Below are 21091 nucleotides of genomic sequence, written 5' to 3' on the forward strand. Positions count from 1 at the left end.
TTAGCTTCTATTTACATTTTTACTGAACGAAATGTATTATTACAATAAAAATATCACAGAAACAAATAATGGCAACTAAAAATGGCACAACGGTAATAGAAAAAAAAACTTAAATAGAAATAAATAAATAATAAATTAAATTTCTTTGGCCTTGTAAACAAAACGGTATGTATAATAGAAAATACTAATTTAACCTCTTTGGTTTATACAATCATTTAAACAGTGCTCTATTGTAATTTATTTACAAACTTAACATTCTTAATAATGTCAAACACACACACACACACAATTCTATACAATATTTCAATTCGAATATACAGGGTGTGTATGGCAAAAGTCATGATTTGTTTTTTTATTATTATTATAAGTTCATTTAATTTTTTGTAAAGAACATATTATACTTATTATTTTTACGCTCCAAGCGTTATTATTATTTACAAAAATACGGGGTTTTTAATTACAGTGTACATATTGAATACAGTTGTATAATGATGAGCTCGAAATTTTAATAATATACAGGGTAATTCTAAAAATGGTGTAAGTAGTGAACGACATGAATTTATGGCTTAATTCAATAGGAGAACACTTCTTGGCATTATTAAAATGACATTTAGAAAACTTTTTGATTTTTGAGATATTTTAAGTTTTTTTTAATTTTACGATTTTTTTGTGACGTTTTGCCTTTGCAGAACCATCATCAACCGCATTTTTTAAAATTCCATCCATTCTTTGTAATGTTAGATTCTGAAAACCCTCTTTATTCCAAATTCAATAGGGTTTGACACTTTATTGTTTAAATGCGTTTTACTCTGTTTTTTGACCATAATAAAAAATGTCCTACTACGGATCTGAAAATTATTTTTTACTTTTTTTTTAAATTTAACCATCCAAAGATATTTGCGTGATCAAAGTGTGTATATTTAAAATATATATATTTTTTCACTTTTCACAAAAATATATATATTTTTTTACAGTCAAATATGACAAAAGTTGCGACCGGTCACATTTATGGTAAAAACTTTAAGTTTATAACTTGCACCGTTTTTGAGATATTTAGAAAAAAGTCCGAAACTAAATGACCAACTTTGACGCCATCTAGCGGCTAAACGCGACAACTTAGCCGCTCCAGCTCAACGTCACGTGCTAGCCCCAATCATTGGCTATCTGCGGTCCTGTGTGGGTCTAAACGGAATGTATCCAATAAGCGAAATATTAGCGATTTTATGGTAAAGTGCACCAAAATTACTGTTTTGTTGAGATTTAAATTAGGGTACCTTGTAAAAGCACCAAATTGGTAATATCTCAATGAAATTCTTGTTAGAGACTAATTTGGACCCCAGAAACTCAAATCTGGTTTATAAGGACCCTTTGGTACCCTACGCCACTTTTCGACTATTAACCCAAGGTTATTGGCGCGATTAAAATCGATTTTAAATTTTAATTTTTTTTTCGAAAAGTTGGAAAAAAATTGAAAAAAAATCAGTTTTAATTTTTTTATAACGAAACGGTGCATTTTATAAGAAAATTCTATATGAAGTTTTCGAGATATTTACAAAAATGTATGAAATACGCATACCAAGGGGAGGTCAAAATTTAATTTTTAATTTAATAAAATATTTTCCTTCAGTCAGTTTAATGTTTTATCGAAAAAGACCTTCTATTTGACATCAAAACCAGGTATTTCGTCTTAGCAGAAAGGCAGGAACTAACTGGTACCTAAGACACAATTTGCTTAAACTTTGACAGCTGTCATTAATTTCAGCTGCAAACGCCATTAACTTTTGACATTTTTATCGAAAAATTGTACTCTTCTTTTATTTCGACAAAATGAACGGTTTTCGAAATAAATCGATTTTTCATTGAACTGCTCAAACCACAATGTTATTAAAAATATTCGTTAAACTAGTTTTTTTTATGTAAATTAGTATTCAAAGTTTATGTTATGGTTTTGATGTCAAATAGAAAGTCTCTTTCGATAAAACATTAAACTCCCTTAGGAGTGACTCTAGGAAAATTTTTTATATGAACAATTCGTATTATTTTGACCTCCCCTGTATGCTCCCGAGAGATTGTCATATAGTTATGGGACACCCTGTATTAAGACCGTGATCTCTCTATTATTATGGATACACTGTACTGATCAATCGAACTTATTAACAAATTACAAGAACAAGCATAATTTTGTTTATACAAACAAAATTGTAGGACTTATATTAGGCAGTCTTTGCGGTTAATTTCAGTAGGATACCACAACACTGTAAAACTACGCCAAAGTTAGAATGTTTATTCTAATAGTCAGCCTGACATTCATTCATATTTTAAAAATTCAGGATGTAAAGTTTTTTGTCAAGTGTTATGTCCCCGTTTTTGTCAACACTCTGTATTTTCGAAACAAAGTGTTTGCTACACCTAAAAGCCAAAGAGGCCTTTTGACATCAAATTTAGGAACACCCTGTATTCAATAGTATTCCGTTTAAACTAAAAAAAAAATAAATAAAAAATAATTTCCCAGTGTGTTAGTTGAAAATCCTTAATAATTGTACTCTTCCAGTAATAATTTAATCATTTTGAACAGCACAGAAAAAACGTTTTTTTGAAAACCCTGTATAGTATTCAATTTATTTTGTCCTTGTCTTTGTTGGATTGTAAAATGTTTCAGCCTTGCATAACCTTAAAACCTTCATTTAGTGTTACTTTTAATCGAGGTTATAATACTGAAATATTAATTATCAAATATAGCAAAAAAAAATACAATACTATTCAAAACATGGTATAACAAAAAACTTACCTTACGTCAAATGTCAACTTTGTTGATGTTTTCTTAAAGAAAACTATGGTACTCAATGTAAAACGGGATGACGTAAAAATGTAACTGACAAGTTCACTTTTTGTCCATTCAAAACTGTACATCCCGTTTTAGTTTTGCCATTAAACACCCTATATAAATCACTCTCAAAATAGAAATACTAACATACATAATGAATAAATTACCTTCTAATTAATACCTCAAACAGCTTTCACTTAAAAAATGTTTTCTATCCAACAGGTTTACTTTACCAGTACCAATAAGTACTTGATGTTTCAACACTTAACTTATCGTACAAGTTAATCGTTTGCTTTTGAGAAAATCTTTGGTTTTTTTTTGGTTGGTGATAATAACTTACACTTTAGACAGCACGCTCAGTCTAAATTCTCTGGTTAAACCGCGTGAAATTGAATGCACTGTGTTTTAATTTGAAAGGTGTTTTTAAAAAAACAATACAAAAATTAATGACTAGAAAACTGTACTCACCAGATCATTGGTAGTTTTGCATAGTTTCACGCAAAACTCGACTAGATACCTTTATTTTACAACTGAAGATCTAAGTTGAGGCAATTTCCTTTTCTATTTCGCGCTTTATTGATTCTAAGGTTATCTTAAAACTATCCATGGCTTCAGCTTTTTCTTTGCGGAAATCCGGTAGAGGATATGGCTGATTTCTAGACTAAATATCCGCACAATGATTAATATTACAAATACTTTTAATGGTCTTACCCGGGGATCACAAGTTTTCCCATGTTTCTGTTTCTGATGCCTCCTCAACTGATACGGTGACACGCACTTATACGTGCAATGGTCACATTTCAAAGGTTTGGTACCGTGAGTAAACAGGTGTTTACGCAAATTCGACTTATCTTTGGTAGTGTAAGGACACACGTCACACGTGTATTCTAATCTTTTGAGAATTCGAGGTTCACTATGCTTGAAATCGTCACTAAACGCTTTATTGAGTAAAACTGGACCTAAAACCAGCTCTCAACAATCACCCAGACTTTCTGAAGTAACTAGCTAACCTTTATTAATATCAGTTTTTCCATGGGCTGCCATATGATGGGACCGCAGTAAATCGATGTTTTTGACGCTGAACGGACATAATGTGCAGGCATAATTTTCTGTTACTTTAAAGTTGAGGGATTTTTGTGAGACCATTTTTTGTGGATGTACCATTGTCATGTGTTTTCCTAAAACACGTGTTTATGTTAACGAAAAGTGTTAAAATAAGTTGTCCATAACAAATATGTTAAAAAAAGTTGAAATGTATAATATATAATATGCAAAAAATTATGCTGGAAACTTACAAATTCTCTAAGATAAGCAATAGGGGTTTTGTACCAAATTTATTTTTGGTTAAAACTTTTCGATAGCAAATTCGCAAAAAAGAAGAAGGAATTTGTGCACTATAAGACCATTTAGAATTGACAAACCATTTTCTGATCTAACATAGTATATTATGTCTTAATAAATAAAATATAAATTATTTAATAGGCATTTGGCTATAATATTTGTAATTGCAATTTACGTGACTATTGACTTTTGAATTTGAAGTAGAAATACTTATTGCAGAAACAGGATTTATTTATTTCGTAGTCAATATTTTATTGCAAATGTTGTGTTCTATTGTGGCACTGACATTTGATACAACGGGATACAAATATACCAGTTTTTCACTAAACTTGCCAGTAGAATACGCGATTACTAACTGAATTGACAGGCAAAAGTGTCAATTGGCACTTTCCCATCAAGGTTTATTTACTTCCCAGAAAAGTTTCCGCGTGACCAACTCTAGAAAAGTTAGAAAAACTCTTTCTTTTTAATTCCACAAGTTTCCAAAACATAAAACGTAACGTAAATGTAGGTCAAAATGTATTGACATCAAATGATGAAATTTTGTTAATCAATATTTTAAATTAATGAAAATGTCTTTCTTTTTTGAAAAAATTAAAAGAACAAATCTATACTTGTACTGAAACTCAAGTCGTGGAAATTCCGAAGACACATTCCAAGACAGTTCCAACCGTCAGGAACAAAACTGCTTGTCAAACCCACTTAGAGTGAAAAAGTGACAATTTTAAGGATATTTCCTATTCAATAACCTGAAAAAATACTACAAAATTTGGTACAATCAGGAAGAAAAGCGGTGCCTGAACTGTCAGAAATACAATTTGAAAGGACAGTCAGGGACAAAATCGCCTGTATAACCCACTTGGAGTGAGAATATGGCTGTTTTAAACACAGTTTTGGAATTCTCATTAAATTTCCTACCCATTAACATGAAAAAACACTGCAAAATTGGTATAATCAGGGAGAAAAGCCGTGTCAAAGTTTGAACTGCCAGAAATACAATTTGAAAGGACAGTCAGGAACAAAATCGCCTGTATAACTCACTTGGAGTAAGAATATGGCAGTTTTAAGCACAGTTTTGGAATTATCATTAAATTTCCTATCCAATAACTTGAAAAAAACATTATAAAATTTGGTAATCATTGAGAAAAACGGTGTCAAAGTTTGAACTGCTAGAAACACAGTTTGAAAGGACAGTCAAGGACAAAATCGCCTATAAAACCCACTTGGAGAGAGAATATGGCTGTTTTAAGCACAGTTTTGGAATTATCATTAAATTTCCTACCCATTAACCTGAAAAAACACTACAAAATTTGGTACAATCAGGGAGAAAAGCGGTGTCAAAGTTTGAACTGCTAGAAACACAGTTTGACAGTCAGGGACAAAATCGCCTGTATAATTCACTTGTAGTAAGAATATGGCTGTTTAAAGCACAGTTTTGAAATTATTATTAAATTTTCTATCCAACAACTTGAAAAAACATTATAAAATTAGGTAATCAGTGAGAAAACAGGTGTCAAAGTTTGAACTGCTAGAAACACAGTTTGAAAGGACAGTCAGCGACAAAATCGCCTATAAAACCCACTTGGAGTGAGAATATGGCTGTTTTAAGCACAGTTTTGGAATTCTCATTAATTTCCTAGGCAAGACCTTGAAAAAACGTTATAAAATTTGGTAATCAGTGAGAAAAACGGTGTCAAAGTTTGAACTGCTAGAAACACAGTTTGAAAGGACAGTCAGCGACAAAATCGTCTATAAAACCCACTTGGAGTGAGAATATGGCTGTTTTAAGCAAAGATTTGGAATTCTCATTAATTTCCTAGGCAAGACCTTGAAAAAACGTTATAAAATTTGGTAATCAGTGAGGAAAACGGTGTCAAAGTTTGAACTGCTAGAAACACAGTTTCAAAGGACAGTCAGGCACAAAATCGCCTATAAAACCCACTTAGAGTGAGAAAATTACTGTTTTAAGCACATTTTTGGAATCCTCATTAAATTTCCTATCCATTAACTTGAAAAAACACTACAAAATTTTGTACAGTCAAAGAAAAAAGTGGTCTCAAAAACTGCCAGAAACGCAGTACTTGAAATTTACTGGTAATTTTCTGGTCAAATAAGTCTTCTTAAAGATATAGGCCTTGAAATGCTGTATGTGATGGATAAACTCTACTTTTAAATGTTTTTAACAAGCATAAGTTAATTCAAGATCTAAAATTCATGTCTATTCCGATAAAAACTACTTTGACAAAATAAAGCTAACACACCTCGTAACACACAAAGCTACCCCCATTTACACTGTAGTATTTTAAACCGAGTTTGGTTTTGATTGTGACAGAACAAGTGAAAAAAGTCACTCTAAACTACACTTTAAGCTTGGTTTAAGTATGACAATGCAATAACCCTTAGTACCTTAAAAAAGTAAAATTCATATAGAATAAGTAGTGTGGAAATAAAAACCTTCAATTTACTTTCAGTTACAGTAGTGTTACTTTGAGCATTTGTCCTTATTACATCAAATAAACTAACTTTGCGCAATTTAAAACATAACAGTAAATACTAAATTTTTTATTGGCAAATTTAGTAAAAAACTATAATTACAAATACCTACAATACATGGCACAAAAAATCGCCATTAATTTAACTAACACAAAAAACAATAACTTACCTAGAAGTTCCACTTTTGATGTGCTAAAAGGACAATGCTGACAAGTATAGTCAAAATTGTGAAAAGACCTGTTATGATCGTACATTTCAATGACGTCAGTAGTTATGTAGTTGCATTTGTTACAATTGTACATCGTTTTCACAGAGTCTGCGTTCTCACCCCCTTCCTCCGCATTACTCCCTTCCACTGTTTCAACACTAACAATTTTTGGAGTAGGAAGATCAGGTTGCTTCACCTCTAAACTGCTTATGACGGCCGGAGTGACGATCACGTTATTTGTGGCGGTATTTGGTGTGGTCAGTGACAAAGGTTTCAAACAAGCTCTGTCAATTTTAATAATAATTTTTCCGTTCTGATTTATTACTTGATTGTTTACTATTAGACTTGGGGTTGGTGATTTAATCTCAGAATTTGTTGAAAACAGGTCCTTACGAACCGCCACGACAGTTGGAACGGTTGGCGGTGTGTCTTTAGGTTTGTCATTACCGTCACTCTCTGACACCTCATCATTACCAACATCCGAGTCTGTGTCAGAAGAGTCGGTAGCGTTGTCATAATCATCAACATTTTCCAATTCAATTAAAGGCTTGCTCTCATGTACATCTATATCCAGAGGAGGCTCTTCTTCAAGTGTAGACTGAAGTAACTCCATATTAATTAAATCCACAGCACTTTTTTCCTCTTCTTCTTTTACGTCCGGAACTTGATTTGCAATGTCTTCAGCAGTCTCAGGCAGCTCTTTGAGCATCATATCTTTGATTCGATTTTCAATCTGGATTGATTGACTTTTCATTTTCAGATCGTCCATAAGCACACAGTTTAGATTAACGTGATTATATTCTTGAAGGTTGTTTCTGCTTATATAGGCTTTAACAATATTTTCTACATTTAGGCATTTTATTTTAAAGTTGTACACTTCGACTAGCATTTTGAGACATTGGTAACATAGAGCAGGATCTGAGGAAACATATAGATCCTGAAAAAAGTGTTTATTTGATTTCTTAGCCTTGACAAATTTAGATACAGGCTATTAACAGGTATTACTAGAATAATTTACAATGTTATACTTGTACAAATTACTTAGAAAAAATCATGAACTTGGAATGAGACAATGAATACTGAAGGTGAAACATTTGTCTTAATTTTATATTCCAAAACAGAAAAATGTTGAACAAAAGAAAGAAAACACAAACAAAAATAGATACTAGTGTATTAAAGGAAACAACTGACTTATTGAGCATATAGGAATAGACCTTTGCAGAATTACCTGGATTGTTTGCAGTTTTATCTGTGCTTCTTAAGTGCACACCGAGGTGCACACTTAAAAAGCACAGACAACAGTTGACATTGACTGTTCATACGTCTACAATATGGCTTTGCAACAATTCAGGCAATTGAATTTTAATGAATGAACTTGGCGTTTTAAACTTTCTCAGTCATTTTGGCAAAGTCAAAAAGCTTAAGAAGCTTTTCATTCATGTGGTTGGAAAAACATGGACCACTTTGACGAAGTGAACTAGCTATGACGTTTAATGACAGACTTATAATCACCTGACAGCTGTCTAAACTCATTATACAGCACCGTAAAATTTTCAAAACTAAAATAGTAGTCGCGTCTCTTTGATGAATCACGCAGCAATATTGTTATTCAAAACTGGTTGTGACGTTATATGACAGTAGAAGACGTTAAATTTGACAGGTATGACACTTCACAGTGTAGCTTATAGGTTAGGTATACTTGTTATAAGAACTAAAATTTGTTCAGCAGTAAGATGAGAAATATTAAATGCAAAACAGTTGTATTTAGTTAGACCTCAATAAAGCCCCAAATTTGACATTTGTAAGGGTAAGTGACACTTCAATATGTTTATTACGTCACCTGACAGCTGTCAACTATAAAAACTCATGCAAAGCTAACATACAACTGGAATACGCAGATTTGATCTATTTCTTTGATAAATCGCATTGCAAGTTGAATTTATAGCTCCATAGAGTTTTATTTAACAGGGTCACTGGTGAGTGAGTTTTAACAGTTATGACAGCTGTCACAACCAAAGTATTAAAGTATGGCTCAATGGAACTTTTAAACACAAGTTTCAATGTGATTTCTCAAATTAGCAACTATTTCTAATTTTATAGTTTCAGGTCACTAGTAAATGAATGTTGACAGTTATGGCAGCTGTCATGTGACATAAAAAAACTATAAAATTGTTCCTTTACATCAGAACTGTCAAATTTGGCACCATGGAGCTCTAAAGGCTACTTAGAATGTGGTTCTTCCAAGAATTGTCATGTAAAAATCAAAAAATGTTCAAAAAAAGTTTTTATAGATTTTCTACATACTTAGTTGCTGTGACTCACTACACCTTGGATCAATGTGCAACAAATTAGTATGAATAAAACTGTGCTAAATGCAGAATGCAGTAATGCTCAGGTAAATGTACCTACATACCTTATGTAGGTATTCTTCTAAGTACAAACAAGATTGTCCAAAAATAGGAATTCATATTACACATGACAATCATGTAATACAACATTATTTCATCCCAGAAATAAAAAATAAATAATTTAAAATACCATAAAGAATTGTCACAAGTCACAAGACAGTATGAGAAATAAATGTGATGTACAATAAACTAAAGATAATTTTTGGACAATACCTCTTTGGAGATTTATCTTACTCCAATTTTCAATAAACCATAAATTGTAGGACTTCTGGTGTGCTAAACCAAGTAGTTAAATACAAAAAAGAAAAAAACATAGTACTTTAAAAGTCTCTGGCAATACCTTAGGAAATTAGAAAATAACAAATTAATAATTACCAATTCAGGTATGCAAAACTGGAGCATCTCCCGTATGCTCCCTACATCCTTTACATATCCATTCTCATCATCTATGAAGGTAAATCCAGTCTTTTCCAGGACCTTTAAACAAGCCCTGCAAATGATGCTTTGCTCATTCAAAACATTACAGTCGCTCATTTTGGAGTCTTCTGAGAAGCGAGATTCAAACGAACACAATTGATTCAACCGGTCATTTTCTTAATTTTCATTATTGTTACTTTATTTTAGTTATTTTATTAGGAGTTTTTCAAAAAAACTCCAATGTTGATTTTCTTTGGATTTTGATATTACAAGAATTTTTTGACATTGATTAATGTCAAAAAGCATTTTTTATTTTGACAACTGGTATGTCAAATGTCACTTGTTGACCGGTTAGAAAATTCTACTTTGAGGGTTGTTTTTATCTCGCTTTTGCTTGTTTGAAGAAGGAGACAACAATTATAACAAAACAAAAACATAACCAACAAAATTCTCTGAATGTCAATTTTATTTTGTTACGCGTAACCTAACCTCAAACCTGTAACTTTTAAAAACAATCCAGATTCAAAAAGTACAGAAACGATAAAGTAAAGCCTTTTATCTTATCAAACGATTTTTTAAGGTAGGAAAATCAGATACAACACCAATGGCAAACATGGAGGTAAGATGAAAATTTTTCTCTCTGGACAAAGTCCTGTACTACTGCTAAACTAAGCAATTTGCTAACAGCTTTGTTTCTCTTTACAGATAAAATCAAAAATTGATCAAGCCTGTAGAGTGGCTGAGGAATTTACAAAACTGTATTATGATACCACGGACAAGAGACGACATGTAAATATTTCCTACATTTCATTGATTAGCAATATTTTTAATTTTCAAACTATTTCACAGTTAATGTCTCGACTATACCTGGACTCAGGCTTGTTATCATGGAATGGAAATGGAATTAGAGGCCATGAACAAATCCAAAAATTTATCATAGACTTACCAATATCAGACCATTCTTTAGTCACTTTAGATGCACAACCCATACTAGGTACATAAAAAAAACTTTTGGATATTTTTTGTTAATAGAAATTTTTTATAGATTCTGCTGTAAATGGTCAACTAACATTTATGATCCAAGCCAGTGGCACTGTAAAGTATCAGGACAAAACAGCAAAAACATTCCAGCAAAATTTTGTAGTCACAGCTCAAGGTGATAAGTGGAAAATTGTAAGTGACTGCTTTAGGGTACAAGAAGCTTTAAAAAATTAAGGATGTAAGCAAATAAAACTGGTTTTTTAATGGGGTTTATTTATTTGAAACAATTCAGTGTCATGTTTTTCAGTTCAAATCCACTTTTTATACCAAACAAAACATCAACCAGGAAAGTAGATTATTAGCTATTTTTTAAAGCTAATTATCAGTGAAAACTCTATAAAGTTTTTTGTACTATTAACTTGAAGGTATTCAGGCAGTTGAGGTTAATTTTAAAAATAAAAAATTTTCACTTGCAATTTCTTGACAATTCTAATTTTTAATTTTTTAAAGTCAAACAAACGGTGCATGGTACCAAAAAAGTGTATAGAAGGTAAAAGTTGCACCTCATCGAGGTGCATTTGTGATAAAAACTTCAGACCTCTAACCTAAAACGTTCCTGAGATATTGAGCAAAAACTGCAAAAAACGAGAGTCAACTTTCACGTCCTCTAGCGGCTAAACGGGGCAACTTAGCCGTGCCCGCTCAACGTCACGTGATAGCCCCCGTTTCGGAGATGACTTTGAAATTATGTCAATTTTGACACTTTAGAGCGTGGCACCCTTGCAAAATGACATTTTGACAAATGACACTTTACGTCATTTTTGTACTATTACCATGAAGGTATTTAAGCAGTAGAGGCTAATTATGAAAAAAAAAATTTCTGAAAAAAATTAGAATGTGCAACTGCAAAAAACGAGAGTCAACTTTGACGCCCTCTAGCGGCTAAACGGGGCAACTTAGCCGTTCCCGCTCAACGTCACGTGATACCCCGTTCATTAGCTTTCTTTCGTTATACGGTGGTTTTATACAGGGTGTTTCAAATAAGCAAGTTATGGACGATTATCTGGGAAAGTGCACTAAAATTTCGCTCAAATTGGGAATTTCTGCTTTCGATGAGAATGGTCAAAGTCAAAGAACATTTTAACACGTTCATACGATTTTTTTTTATCAGTTAGTATTCTTTTGAAATTTCTGGGCAATCAGCCATCTCAACACATTCTTCTGCTCCTCTTTTTTCGGTTCGTCTTTTACTGAAATTTCTGGGCAGTCAGCTCAATTATTTTAACAGTCGTGTTTTATTCATTTGTCTTCTTTTGTAAATTTTGGACAATTGTCAGCTTAATAATTTCAACAAATTTTTCGCTTGTTTTTTGAAATTACTGAGCAAGTAGCAATCTGAATCATTTTAATTTAAAAAAATCAAGAAAATAATTTTTTTTTAACACTGGGAAGGAAAATTAATTAATCTTACAACTCACAGATATTATTTTATCTATTTGGCAAGGAGTGCTTGTAGAACAAATAAAATTCTTGTAAAACAAGGGGAATGAATATAAAAAAAACTTAATATTCGGTTTACCAAATTCACATTTTTAATAGTCCCATCACAACAAATAACGTAGAAAAAATAATAATAACATTGTAAAAATAAAATGGCTGTGTCTTTCTAACAATACAGCAAACACACCCTAATTTACTGGAAATATCAAATATTGGGAAACATTTAAGTGCTCAAATTAACTGTTAAACTCAATACTGAAATTTACTCTAAAAAGAAATCAATTCCACTTCAAGACTTTTTATTAGAGGAAATAGTTGTCTATACTCGAATATAAAATGTACAAAAATTCAGTCCGCGTATATTGCAGCAAGGCTCGAATTCAAGAAATTACATTAAATAGTCTTATTTTCAGCTAGGAAATTCGAGTCCCACTGTATAGGCAAAATACATTGAAAAAAAACATTAAGGATAACCACAAACGGCTAATGATATGTGTATACAATTTAAACAAAATTTAGCTGTGGTTAAATAGTATAAAAGTGCAATTTTTAGGCATTTGGATCATCGGGAGGCAAATTGTTTTGGGGGAAAAGATCAGGAAGACCTCCCACCGCTCCTTCCTCATTATCTAAAGGTTGGAGGTCTTGTGGAACAGCATCTCCAATTGTGGCAGTGATAATTGGATTTCCTGCATTAGCATTTATATGCTTAACCTCCTTTGAAATGTTTCACTCACCTCTAGCATCAAGTTCAAGTGCTGGATCGGCAGTGGCTTCAGCTAAATTAGTAACACTTTTGGATTTAACACATTGAAAATCTACATGTCGGCTTTTGGCTTCCTCCTTCTCCCAAGACATGTGAATAAATGGTCTTTGTACGTAGTTGTAAATCACTTCAGCCCTACCACCAGGCCTCTTCTTCACTTTTTCTTTGTAAGTCGGATAACCTAAAAAACCACGCCAAAATTGCCAAATCTCTTCCACTGTAGAGCTACGCTCCGTTAACCTTCAATTCCTAAGCGAATTTTCTTGAGCCCTCTATCTTTCAACACTTGTTTGGCAACGTCGCGATTTTCAATGTACTTAAAAAATCGGTACATTGCCGTGCTGTTCACAGTCTGGCTGTATTCCTCCCCCATTTGAGGAGGATACTCCTCGTCCCAATCGACTGTGTCGTCATCGAGTAGAACCACAATATGACACTCTCTGTCACCTCTCTGAGCTGAATTAACCATTAAAGGTAAAATCAAATCCTCTAGGAAAACTTCGAATTGACATCGAGCACCTTCATTGGATAGTTCGTGCAATAGACCCCCTGAATTTTTAAAACTTAAGTAAAGTTTTAACAAAAATAACAAACAGACGATTTTGCCTCATTTCTATTACTCGAAACGTGGCAATTCTTTCATTATTCTTCTTTACTTTGTTTGATATTTTGTAGAATAAATTAAAATTACATTCCTTCTTGTGGAGTAAAATTGCATACTTTGTAAAATGTGTATAAATATACATAACTATTTTTTTTTGAGAAAATGCCAAGAGAATTGAAGGAATTTTAGGGGAATTCTAAAGGATGATGAAGAAAAGGCGCATCAAAAGCAACAAGTCTGGTAATGGAATTTGCACTATTTGGAAATTATAAATTGCCAAATGTTTCTTGGGGAGGAACTACACTGTAAGTACCTAGTCATTACAGCTCCATGGAGTCAAATTTGACAGTTTTAACGTTAAAGAACAGTCCTGTGACAGCTGTTATAACTGTCAAAACCCACTCACCAGTAACCTGAAACTGTAAAATCAGAAATAGTTGCTAATTTGAGCAATTACATTGGAAGTTGTGTTTAAGCTCCACGAAGCCAAATTTGACAGTTCAGAGGTAAAAATACATTTTAATACTTTGTTTGTGTCACGTGACAGCTGTCATAACTGTCAAACTTACTCTCCAGTGCCCTGAAAGTATAAAATGCCAAATAGATGTGTTTCTTTGAGGAATTGCACGGAAAATTTGTGATTCTTACGTTAAGGAACAATTTGGTACTTATGTAAGAACTGTCAAATTTCGCTCCATAGGAAATTCTCATTGATGTCGTCATTAATATTACCGATTCTCACTTACAGTCTTGAAATCCCTATTGTAGTGCAAACATGGAATATACAGTGTTGCGAGTTCTACCATAAATCACTTTGACAGTTGACAGCTGTCAGGTGACGTAAAAAAACATGATAAAGTCTGATCGATTTGTGAAGCTTTACAAATGTCAAATTTGGTGCTTTATTGATGTGTAAACACAAGGTACAACTGTTTTGCATTGTGATAGTTTTATCTCACTGCTGAATAAATTTTAATTTTTAATAAAATTCATAACAAGTGTCACCTGACTATAAGCCACGCATTAAGTGTCATAACTGTCAAATTTAACGTCTTAAGCTAAGTTCTCATAACTGCGTATTGCAGCCCCTGACGCGAGGAGTAGATCGCCGAGGTAATTTGGCGTACACATTTGAGGTATTATGAGGCACTTTCCCATTATTATGAAGCATTGTGAGGTAGTACAAGACATTACGAGGCATTTTGAGATATTTATAAGGCATTTGAGAGTATTTTGAGGCATTATCTGTATATTTCAAAATGTAGTGGATTAATATAACAAAATTGACTGAAAATTGAACATAACAGCATAGGCACAAGTAATTATTATGGTAAAATCTTTGTTACATGATATTGAGTTGAAACACTATTCATTACAAATTATTATAATAATTTACCAATTTTTCAACATTTAAACTACATTTTTAAGGTCACGTGACTGTTTTTTACAGGTGTCAACTGGTTTTTACAGATTTACAGTGTTGCTTTTCAACTGTCTAAATTAAATTTAACAAATGATCAACATTTAAATTACATTTTAAAGTCACGTGACCGTTTTTGACAGTTGTCAGTTGACGTAAGCTCTAAAATGGCATAATCAAAGTCACGTGATGTGTCTCTTGCAATTTTAGCTGTTAGAACTGTCTAAAATAGTCTAAATTTAATTTACCAAATTTTTAAATTTTACACACACATTCTAAAGGTCACGTGACTGACTAATTTTGACAGATGTCGACTGACCTTTACAGTGTTGCAAAAACATGCAGATTTGCATTTTCAACGTCACATAACGTGTATTTTGCAATTTAAGTTTTTACAACTCTCTAAATTTAATTTACCATTTTTTAAAGCTGCGTTTTGAAGTTTACAATGTTGCAAGCTCATATATTGAATTATCAAGTCACGTGAACTAGTTCTTACAATTTTACTACTGTCTAAAATTAAATTACCAATTTTTCAACAAGTGTCTTTATTTGACACGTGCTAACTTGGTTACTTGGTTACTATGACGCATCTTCTTCGTGGAAACGTCAAAATCTAACCCGTAATTTCAGGCAACCGTACAAAAAACATTTTTTGTTTGAAATACAAAAGTTATCCCGGCTTATAAGCTTATAAGTCGCTTATCGGCTTATAAGCCCGTGGTCCAATGGAATTTCTTCCTGACGTTTCATCCACATCTGCGGCGGACATTATCAAAGGCGATAACGTAACGGTCGAAATGCTCTTCCATTTTTTGTTTGTCAGAATTTGGAAAAACACACCTGACCTTAGTAAATCAATTCAACTGTCACGGGACCTTTAAAAAAATCAATTCTAAGCTTTTATGGGTCTTAAAAATTTGGAAAAACAGTCACATAACATAAGGAAGTCATTTTTAATGAATCATTAATCCTTATGGCATTTTGACAATAGTCAAAAGTACAAATCATAGTTGTGCAACATCTGGTGACACCTGTACTCAACTCTATGAGTTAGAAAGTACAGATGGCGTTCCCAAATCTAGGAACAGCCCCATTAATAGCCTCTCTGATGAGCCGTAATACGGCGAAACCGGTCAGAGGATTGGGATTGATAAACAAAAAACAAAACCTCACCATTTTTCACCAATCAAAAGTACAAATTGTAAAAGCAGGTATGCTGCAACCTAAAAACTGTCACATGACCATAAAAAAAAATAATTTCAAGGGAGTATTTCATCAAGATTTATCATTATCTCAATATCAAGGAACATAACTAAATTTAAGAATGCCACAAATGGGTAAACATTTGAAGGTATCCTGAGTCAGTTTAAATAATTTAAAGACATTTGGATGTATTTCAAGGCAGTTTTAAGGCATTATAACGTTGAGGCATTTCGAGCAATAATAGAAGCATTGTGAGGTATTTTAAAGGCATTTCAAGGTATTTTGTTTGCAAAAAGGCATTTTGGTGTACAAAAAATTATCGGCGGTCTACCCCTCGGTCTGACGTCACTTATTTCCTATTGGTCAACAGTATTTTCAGCTGATAGATATGCGGATACTTTTTTTCGCTGTTTACAGTACCTAATTGTCTCTAAACACAGAGTTTTTAATTGTCACTAATTTGTGAAAAAATATTTTCTAACAGTGTCTACAAATGTTTGGTTTTCACTGCTATTCAGCATGTTTTTGGTTTTCAACATTTTGACACTGAAAGTTGACTATAATGACTGCCCCAAACTCGTTGATTCACTGTTCATTATGTTTGACTTTTTTTAAATGTTTTGACTTTCAAAATTGACTAAAATGACTGCAAATAGTCTAGTAAGCCATTTTTCATAAATCCTGACTAATTTTCAACATTTTGCCCTTGAAAATTAACCACAATGACTGAAAATAATCCACTAAGTAACTTTACCTTATCCTAAACTATTTTTCAATAATTTTGACTAGAAAATTGACTAGTTTCAAAAAGCTTTTTTTTAATTGACTACAACTTTTGGAAATTGAATGTTTGACTATCTTAAGATGGTCAGTAAAGTGAATTTGCATTTGACTTAACCAAAAACTGGCCTGACCCTGAATCGCGGAAAATAATTGAGAAATCAATTTTGAATTTTCCTGAAATAAGAAATTTTTGGCTGGAAAGTTGTCCAGAAGTTTGATGGTGGTCAAGCCTCTTGTGAGTTTTGTTCCCAATATTTTCACCATAAAAATTGAGTAAAACACTTAGTAGAGTAAAATTTAATGACATTTGACTAGTTTCTATAATTTTTTATGATAGTTAACTTTGCCAAAAAACTTTACATTTTTCTTTGTTACTTTGTCAGTATTTGGTTACTAATAATTTCTAGAATAATGATCATTTCTAAATAAGATCACCCTCATAAATTCCTAAGAATTTCTTAGAAACATGGAGAGTTACTGCAATTTATAATCAAAACCAGAACTTTAAGAGTATTTGTCAAATAACACCATGCAGCCTAATTATCATGACAAAAATTGCCAACATATGCAGAATTCCACATTATAAAAAAATTGGTAGATTTGTTGGATCACAACATCCCATAATAATGTATAAATTGAAACAAAAAGTTTACTCACAAAGTGTTATCTACTAAGTAGAAGAATTGCTAGTTAGTTAATAGTTCAAAGAATAAATATTGATATCACAATCAAACCTCAAATAAAAATTAATTGCCAAGTATCAAAGTGAGACAAAATCCTCTTATAAATAATGTTATACTCACTTAAATTTTGACACTTCACAGTTGATACATCGAATGGAATCAAAAGATAGTCACAAGCCTCTCTTAGTTCCTGCACTGATACTGAAGGAGGACATTTAATTAAACCCCCCTTGTAGTATTCCAAAATGGCACGAAATACTGAAGCTGGAATTCCCTCAGCCACTTCATATTCTCCTCTTTCATTCGGATGAATATCCAATGATGAGCTAAACATTCGACCCAGCATTGTGTTGGGATGAGCAACAAACAAGGCTGGGTCTACCACAAATCGAGTACTATCAACAACTAAAGTTACTCTATCATCATTTATGACTACAACATTTTGTTGATGTTGTTGTGGTGATTGGGGGGCACTACTGCAATGAGAAGCTTTTGGCGGAACCATAGTTTGTAAGAAGCCTCTTGACCTACAGTTTCAAAACATTTGAGTACAGAGAAACTGTAAAATGATGTGTTTTTATCTACCTGATGCGATTTTTAAATACTTTTCGGCGCCTATCGTCGGTATAATCTTCGGTATCACTGCTAGTGTCGTTTTGGTAGTGTCGGTCACTGGTGCTTGCCATTCTCTGCTGAGGAATGAAACAATTTAGAAGGATATAAATGTATCCAACACAAATATGAATGTCTCTGGAGGCAATCCAGAACATATGATCGAGCACGCTCACTACATCAGGCGGTTTGAGTGTGGAAAAATCAATGGATAGGAAAACAAAACAATGGTTGATAGGGGCGTTACAAAGAACAATGGAATAATGAATGAACGTTTAATGGTCAAAGTCACTGACCATAACAGGGATTCGCTCAATTCCAAGCGGGATTAAAATCAGATCAATATGGGATTTCTGAGGTGATAAAAGACACTGCAAAAACTAGGAATCCAGTATAAACGAATCACAAACAGGAATCAGGAATTGAATTTCCAGAAATCTTTAAGTTGAAGTTTGATGGGTTGAGAAACGTCACACGGCTTTGACAGTTCTTCTTTTGTAAATTTACCGGCACGTACTAAAGCCAAATAACATTCTAGTAATATACCGTCACGTTTTCTTCGAAAACGGTGGCCGATAAAAAATAGTGCTTGAAAAATTCGTACAGCGCATGCGCCGCCATCTTTAAAATTTTCCTGACATGTTATATGGGCCAGCACGTAACAACCTTAATAGATTTTATCATTAATTAAATATTTTTTGTTACTTTATAAGTAATACAAAGGATAATTAACACTAAACTATTATTGAAAGTATGAATCCTGTAACCTTCAAGTTAGAATTGAACCACAATATTGTAGGAAAATAGAGAACAAACGCAACTATTGGCAACACCGATGAAAAATATTGTTTTGACATAATAACGGGTGTTCAATAATTGTTATGGTCAGGTCGCCTATGGATGGCAATTGTCACAAAAAGCGTATGTCTTAGATAACCTTAGGTATTTACGAATATTCTACCGGTAGATACCTAGGTATTTAAACTAGAGCGTTTGAAAATTGCTTTTGGTAACTTCTATTGCCGTTCTGAAATGTTACTCATATACCGAATATATGTACCCGGTTTATGATTTATGGATCGAGAAGTTCCGCCGGTAAATTAGAAAAAAGTGACTTTTGACAGGTTTTCCGTTAAAATTTAGAATCATAACCCCAAAAATTAGTTTATGGTTGACGGTTTGTCGGTTTGTTCCACAGTTTAGCTAGCTTATGAGATTGACCTGTTAAATTAAAATTGATATTGGAATATATTCTGTTTGCGAGATGGAGGGAGAGTATGCCGATATTATAAAACATTTCAACAGTGAACATCTGGATGCTAGATGTCAAAGACATATCAGAAATAGGAATACCAATCGCGTTCTAAAATTCATTCAACCGTAATGAACCAGATCCTTAAAAGTTACACCGATTGTGGTAAACGGTAGAATTAGCAGGTATAATTTTCGTAAATGCCTCTTGCAAACAATTATTATATGACAGCTCACCGCCCTCTGTACAAGAAAGCCTAGAATGTCACTTTTAATGGCGGCGTTATCGGATTTTTTTTTGTACACAAACCTAAGGAGATGCAGTAGAAAATATGTTTTTTTTTTTTTTTTTCGTGTAGTTGATTAGAAGTTGTGAGTGAAAAATCAAAGAACGCTTCATTCCTGATCCAGATATGTATAGATATGGCTTTTTATATCCAATAAAGTCCAGCCAAAGCAAGTTTGGTTAGAACCCTTTGTCTTGGAAAGTACAACAAACTAATGTAAAAACTGCTCAAACAAAGAAAATTTGGAAATCCGTGAATCTAGGTAAGCAAAACTAGTAAATGGGTTTTATATTATTACCAAGACCTTTCTTTTAAAATGTAAATGTGCCAATGGAACTTCTAAAAGCTGTCCTGTTTCTTCAGAGTAAACCTTTGTTGCTCTCAAAATGCAGGCGGCCTCAAAATGTAACTCACATAAGTCACATACCAATGTATGTAAGAGGCAATAAGTTTACTGAATGAGAAAGCATATTGTACTTACCACTGAGTATTGTGTTGGAGTAAAATCATTCCAGTTCAAAGATTTCAACCACTGTTGGATTCGATCAGGGTCTTTTGGAAAGTAAAAGACTGACACTTTTGGGCCTTTCACCAAATTGCTTTTACAATTTGGCAAACAACAAGTGGACGGCATATTGTAGAGGCAATAGAATTTAAGTTAAAAAACCAACAACAAATTATAGAACAATGAAGGAACAATAACAATAGTGATAACACAATAAAATGAACACAAACTACACTTTCACTAGAACAATAAACATATAAACAACATAATATATAATAGCAAACAAAAATTACTTTCGCAAGTAATCCCAAGTCTTGACTTTAAACCTTAAAAATTAATTTAATCATCGAAAATTTCCACAATACAAACAAATGCAAACTGTCAAACCAGTATTTCGGCCATATTGGAATTTTTGGCATGCACCTTCTTGGCTTTCTTGTACAGAGGGCGGTGCCCTAGGCAATTATTTCGTGTAGTTGATTGGAAGTTGTGACTGAAAAATCTAAGAAAGGTTCATTCCTGAGCTAGATATTTGTAGATAGAGCGTTTTATACACAATCAAGTCCAGTCTAAACAAATTGGTTAGAACATTTGTCCTGGAAAGTACAACACACAGCAAACTAGTTTAAACACTGTTCAATGTAAGAAAATCTGTAAATCCTTGAGACTAGGTAAGCAAAACTGGTAAATGGTTCTTATGTTATTACCAAGAACATTCATTCAAAATTATTTTTGTTGCTCTCACAATGAAGGATGCTTTAAAATGAAACTCACATATCTGCGTATGTAACAAGTACCTAAT

At 32.8% G+C, this 21091-nt stretch overlaps 3 protein-coding genes across 5 annotated transcripts; 1 reads left to right on the forward strand and 2 right to left on the reverse strand.

The window, feature by feature from the left end:
• LOC145726069 (uncharacterized) lies at nt 1-9977 on the reverse strand. The gene is made up of 5 exons (XM_081975012.1): nt 9650-9977; nt 6828-7803; nt 3835-4002; nt 3536-3783; nt 1-3485 (listed from the first exon to the last, which is right to left on the reverse strand). The coding sequence occupies exons 1-5, from the start codon at nt 9806-9808 to the stop codon at nt 3363-3365; spliced, it is 1674 nt and encodes a 557-aa protein (XP_081831138.1). The 5' UTR covers nt 9809-9977; the 3' UTR covers nt 1-3362.
• A 172-nt stretch (nt 9978-10149) lies between these two features.
• Nxt1 (NTF2-related export protein 1) lies at nt 10150-10936 on the forward strand. The gene is made up of 4 exons (XM_081975013.1): nt 10150-10310; nt 10397-10480; nt 10541-10685; nt 10737-10936. The coding sequence occupies exons 1-4, from the start codon at nt 10296-10298 to the stop codon at nt 10904-10906; spliced, it is 414 nt and encodes a 137-aa protein (XP_081831139.1). The 5' UTR covers nt 10150-10295; the 3' UTR covers nt 10907-10936.
• A 1305-nt stretch (nt 10937-12241) lies between these two features.
• Nucleotides 12242-20433, reverse strand: mri (BTB/POZ domain-containing protein mrityu). Of its 3 annotated transcripts, none has more exons than XM_081975156.1 (6): nt 20266-20433; nt 18220-18326; nt 17755-18161; nt 13179-13487; nt 12910-13119; nt 12242-12861 (listed from the first exon to the last, which is right to left on the reverse strand). In XM_081975156.1, the coding sequence occupies exons 1-6, from the start codon at nt 20416-20418 to the stop codon at nt 12722-12724; spliced, it is 1326 nt and encodes a 441-aa protein (XP_081831282.1). In that variant the 5' UTR covers nt 20419-20433; the 3' UTR covers nt 12242-12721. The 3 variants fall into 3 exon arrangements, with proteins under 3 accessions (XP_081831282.1, XP_081831284.1, XP_081831283.1); XM_081975158.1 differs by lacking the exon at nt 20266-20433 and adding an exon at nt 18543-18725 and having other exon boundaries at nt 18220-18323; XM_081975157.1 differs by lacking the exon at nt 20266-20433 and adding an exon at nt 18543-18725.
• Between the last annotated feature and the right edge of the window lie 658 nt (nt 20434-21091).

Source organism: Ips typographus, linkage group LG3 (assembly GCF_016097725.1).
Source record: "Ips typographus isolate SLU linkage group LG3, UJ_Ityp_2.0, whole genome shotgun sequence".
Taxonomy (NCBI): domain Eukaryota; kingdom Metazoa; phylum Arthropoda; class Insecta; order Coleoptera; family Curculionidae; genus Ips; species Ips typographus.

Coding starts and splice junctions, on each gene's coding strand:
- LOC145726069 (XM_081975012.1), bottom strand. CDS start 9,808: ATGAGCGACTGTAATGTTTTGAATGAGCAAAGCATCATTTGCAGGGCT. Junction 7,804..9,649: donor AGTTTTGCATACCTGAATTG/GTAATTATTAAT, acceptor CACTTTTTTCAG/GATCTATATGTTTCCTCAGA. Junction 3,486..3,535: donor GGAAAACTTGTGATCCCCGG/GTAAGACCATTA, acceptor GCGGATATTTAG/TCTAGAAATCAGCCATATCC.
- Nxt1 (XM_081975013.1), top strand. Junction 10,481..10,540: donor CCACGGACAAGAGACGACAT/GTAAATATTTCC, acceptor ACTATTTCACAG/TTAATGTCTCGACTATACCT. Junction 10,686..10,736: donor AGATGCACAACCCATACTAG/GTACATAAAAAA, acceptor AATTTTTTATAG/ATTCTGCTGTAAATGGTCAA.
- mri (XM_081975156.1), bottom strand. CDS start 20,418: ATGCCGTCCACTTGTTGTTTGCCAAATTGTAAAAGCAATTTGGTGAAA. Junction 18,327..20,265: donor CTCCAACACAATACTCAGTG/GTAAGTACAATA, acceptor TTCATTCCTCAG/CAGAGAATGGCAAGCACCAG. Junction 12,862..12,909: donor ACTTGAACTTGATGCTAGAG/GTGAGTGAAACA, acceptor ATGCTAATGCAG/GAAATCCAATTATCACTGCC.